The 5,245-nt window shown below is 23.8% G+C and overlaps 1 protein-coding gene across 1 annotated transcript in view; it reads right to left on the bottom strand.

Annotated features, from left to right (window-relative positions):
* The window catches only part of LOC107874775, a 2,379-nt gene extending 1,217 nt beyond the window's left edge, over positions 1-1,162 (bottom strand). Inside the window, exon 1 of the mRNA XM_016721519.2 lies at positions 825-1,162. Coding sequence (XP_016577005.1) covers positions 825-1,005 — 181 coding nt within the window. The 5' untranslated portion in view covers positions 1,006-1,162. The remainder of the gene's footprint in view (positions 1-824) is intronic.
* Between the last annotated feature and the right edge of the window lie 4,083 nt (positions 1,163-5,245).

The following is a 5,245-nucleotide window of genomic DNA, read 5'->3' as shown; positions in this document are numbered from 1 at the left end:
TTTATCATTTGCTTGTTGTTTTCATTTTGTGGTGTTTTTAAGTTGGAAAGGGTACGTGTAACTTTTGAATGAGACAATAGAATCATTATTAACATAAAGTTGTGTTCGGTAGAGTGTTAAAACTAAGTAGAAAAATTATTTTTATTTATGAATATCCTATTTACAAAATTAAAGCTTGTATGCAATCATGCAATTTATTTTCGGATTTTGATCAATAAGTATTTTTTTAAGTTAATGGAGTAATTTTTTTATGACTAAAATTATTTGGAGGGATATTATTATCTTGATAAATTGAAAAAAAGTAACTCGCATTGAATAAATTGAAAAAGATTTAGAAAAAAATTAATGAAATTTGAGGCATTTTTTTAAATAATAATAAAATTTGTAAACTAATTTATTTAAATATATTTATTAGTACAAATATAAAAAATAAAATTAAGAAAATAAAAAAAATATTTAAAAGAATTTGAGGGATATTTTTATCTTTACACATTTTAGTCCATGGTATTAAAACTCATGTATTATTAATACCACCATATGAAATGTATTAGTAATACACTCTATAATACCATAAAAGGTGTATAACTAATACATGGTATTAGTAATACAAAGGTCCAAAATTCTACCAAACATCATATTAAGTAATACCATACTTAATACATGGACTATTTTTTTTAATACGTCCTACCGACTAATCCCACTAGTTCAGTTGGTTAATTTGAACTTTCATGTTGTTGGTGGGGTTCGATCACCCCCTTTTTTTCAAAATGAAAAAAAGAGTATACTAGTTTTCCAAGAATCTAGGAGAAGTTATTAAATGGTACCTGATGATAAGCAAGACTTGAGAATACACTTTCCCTGTGGAGATGATTCTTGAACATTCATGGTAATTTCAAGCTGAGCAATTTCCATATACTTTTCCCTAAGATGATCAAACAAAATGATGGTGCAGGCAGAAACAGCCATGGCTGTTGCCAAGACCAACCCCACCAAATTACTAGACATGAAAATGACAAGGAAGACAAAAGAAATGGTACAGAGAATTGCTGATTAATTTGTATAGATGGCTGGATTGCACCAGCTAATTTGCAAATTGACACACACGCACACACTAGTTGTTAGTTGTTGTTGTTGTTGCTGTTGCCGTCAAAGGGATGTTGATAGACAGAAAGTAGGTGGGAATCTAGATATGTTCTTACTACTATATATACAAACAACAAATTAAATATACCTAGTATGAATTTTTAGTCGATCAGATTCTCTTTAATAAATATTAATGTTGGGGTGAAAACTTTTATCTCATTATATAGTCTGTAATGTTGCTTTTTGGACTAGTTTTTGTGGTTAAATTAAATCTAAGACGTATTATATATCAATTTTCGCGGTTAAATTAAATTTAAGCCACATTATTATCGGCTTTCAACGGTTAACTAAATTCAAAATACGTTACTTAATAGTCTTCGTGGTTAAAATAAATTTGAGATATAATACGAATCAATATTTGCGGTTAAATTTAATTTCCGACACACTACTTATTAGATTTTGCAGTTAGGTTAAATCTAAGACACATTACTTATCATGTAATCATGACATACTGAATCTCATTAAAATTTTAATTTACTTGATATTGAGCCCCCATAATGGAAAAGGAATTGATCGAGTTATATGATTTTGTCAATTATTATTTCTTGAAATTGAATTAAGCTCAAATTTAATTTATTTCTTATATCAATTAATTTATAACCACAAAAATCTACTCTAAACTATTATCATAAATTTTTTTTTGTAAATTGCAGTCATCACCATTAACCAAGTCTTATAAGAAGCCTAAATCTTCGTTCTTCACCAATATAAGATTTATTCCATTCATCTCTCCTCTGCCGTTCATAACTAGACATTCTTTATCTGGGTTCCACTGACCGATCTGATGTATGTACATTCATGAATCAAGATATTTTTATCGTCATAACTGCTAGAGATCGTGAAAGCCAACGTTGAATCGTGCACGCCTTTGATACCATATTAATGATACGTGGCTTGCTCTGATACCATATTTACTAATATGAAATTCATTCCTTCATCATATTTGATTTATAATTTTAGCTTCAATATAATAGTGCACCACATGATAGAAAAAGAATAAGGAAATAGTTGGATGGTCAAAGTTCAAGTTGTAGAAAACTGGACAATGAATTATCGAGGATCAACAATTGTGTTTTGAATGAAAAACAAATGGATTTGGTGTAGTCGTGTTGATATTGTCATATCTGGGGGAATTTAAAAGGTGAAGAATTGGAAAGACGTGGAAGTTCTCGCTTTTCCTCGGTGTTAGAAGTTGATGCTCCCTTAGATTTATTTTATTGTTATATTTTTTATTACACCACTCTTAAAAATTATTAACCATTTTTTTATTTGATTAAATCATTTATATTTATTCTTTAATAATTAGTACTTTTTTTTTTATCACATTAATATTTCTCCATATTTAGTGAGTAAGGATAAAAATAAAAAATAAATAATTAGTTATAGCTTTTCTTTCTAGTATAACAACAAATTTAAAATAGCTATTCTTAACAATCACAATAACTAAAATGAATTAGAGAAAATAACATACTAGGAATATCTTGTACATGTCACTTGGCAATTGGCATGTTTATGAAAAAAAATCGAAATCAAACAAAAGATTCAATCAAATTGAAAAAAGTCTATACCCTTTTTCGTTTGATTTGATCTTGGTTTACAATAATTCATAAAATTTAGCTTGATTTTAGTGCTATGCACTCTTGGTTCGTAATTAGGTGGTGCCTTTATAGTAATTCAATGTGTTTATTTATAATTTGATTTTAATTTATATTTTAATAATTTCAAAATTCTATTCATATTAAAAACAATTTATCTTTGATTTCTGTAATTATCGATCATTATTTAATTCAATTATCGTCTATATCTATATCTATATCTATAATCTATAATTTATAATCTAAATCTATATCTATAATATATTAAAAGTGTGAAACCCCTTAAAAAAGTGATTTGAACTTTTTGCCCTTCATTAAAATACTCTTCAATAGACAAAATCGTCTTTTCATTATTTTTAAAAATAATAGAAATTAAATGTAATGTGTCAATTTTTTCGTTAGGAGTCCTACACAACTTTTTAGGGAAAACTCTATCTATGGAAAGGAAAAAAAATAAGAAAAAATAAATTTTATCTACAATCTATAATATATTAAAAGTGTGACCCTTAGAAAAATGAATTGAACTTTTTGCCCTTCATTAAAAGTATCTATTTTAGACAAAATTGTCTTTTTACTATTTTAAAAAAAATATTATTTAATTATATATACAATATTTTATAGTAAGAGTCCTAAAATATATGGTAAGTTTTAAGAATTAAGAAATCCTAAAATCTCTATATATATAAAAGCAAAACTAAAAGTTAGACAAGAAGCCATGTGGCAAGATATTAAAAATCCACGTGGAAATATTTAGGACAAAACTTAATAGTTTTGTAATAAAAAAATGAAATTTAAAAGTATTAAATTTTTGAATTTGAAAATGCATTATCCTTTTAAAAAGAAAACAAAATTATCTATATATTTTATAAAAGCAAAACTAAAAGTTAGACAAGAAGCCACGTGGCAAGATATTAAAAATCCACGTGGAAATATTTAGGACAAAACTTAATAGTTTTGTAATAAAAAAATTGAATTTAAAAGTATTTAATTTTTGAATTTGAAAATGCTTTATCCTTTAAAAATGAAAACGAAATTATTAGCTAAAATTTATAATTGAAGAATCCTAAATGAACTCTTACTATTTCATAAATTTCTTCCTTTATATATAATAAAATATATTTGAATATATTTTATTTAATAACAATAATAATAGACAATAGTACGTAGTAATAATGCTACTCAAAACGTGTATAACAATAGTAATAGTGTAGTTATATAATAATAATAATAATAATAATTTTATAAAATAGTAACAGTAGTAGTAGTACTTCTTTCATTTCTAAATAAATGATTTTAGCCTTTTCATTTTGTGCCTACATAAATGGTGTTTTGAATTTATATAAAGATAAATGATAGAGATTATGTTGGAAATACTATTTTGAATCATAACTCAAATATTGAATTGATAAAATAAAAGTTTGAATTTAAAATGAAATATATAACTTTTTGAATTGAAAAAAATATAAAGATCGTATTCAAAACTGAATTTGAAAATACTTATTCAGTATGCACATTTTATTTAGCTATTTAATAACTTCTTGAACTTTTCAATCTAAATTAAAAAAATAAGCTTTGAAATATAAAAAGATAACTTTATTAATTTATTAAAAATAGAGATAATAACTAAGAAACAAGAAACATGTGGTATAGTTTATTTAGAACTCTTTTGGTGTTACGTTTAGTTTATCCTACCAGATATTGTAATCTATATAATCTCTTATTTTAAAATTTTGATGAACTCTTATTATTTCATAAACTTAAACTTATCTCTTTTAGATATTATAAAATATTTTTAAAATAATTTAATTTAAATGTTAAGTGAAAAATAATAATATTAATAAATAGATGTAGTAGTGGCCGTAATAATATACTTGACTTATTTGAATTTTAAATAAAAATTTAAAATATTAATTATAATAATATCAATAATAAAAATTAACAAAAAAATAGTAATAGTAGTAGTAGTATTACATTGTACGGATAAAGTAATCGTGGCACTAATAATATAATATTTATAACAATTAATTAAACTTAATAGATTATAGAATAAATATGAATTTTATTTGAAAAGCCTAAAGATAAGAAAAGATTAATTAATTAATTTTAAAAAAGAAGAACTATCATTAACTAGAAATTAGGAACTTAAGATTGAAGAGTTCTAAATGAACTCTTATTATTCCACAAATTTATTTCTTTTAAATGTTACATCAAATATATTTGAATACATATGATTTAATAAATAAAATTAGCAATAGCAATTAAGATTTTTAGCCTACCCTAATTTTAATTATACGATTATGATTAAAAGAAAAAGGTAACATCTAAACAATTTGAAAATTAAAAATTACCTTAATCAATCTAAAATATTATTAGAATTTGAAGTTAGGACTCTAACTAATTAATACTAATAATCTATAGACAAATAATAGTTAAAGTAATAATAGTACTACATGGTGTTCGTAGAGATAATAATAATAATAATAATAATAATAATAATAATAATAATA

Source organism: Capsicum annuum, chromosome 6 (genome assembly GCF_002878395.1).
Source record: "Capsicum annuum cultivar UCD-10X-F1 chromosome 6, UCD10Xv1.1, whole genome shotgun sequence".
NCBI classification, from domain to species: Eukaryota; Viridiplantae; Streptophyta; class Magnoliopsida; order Solanales; family Solanaceae; genus Capsicum; species Capsicum annuum.
Note: the sequence above shows the minus strand (reverse complement) of the source record. Positions and strands in the feature narration are given on the sequence as shown.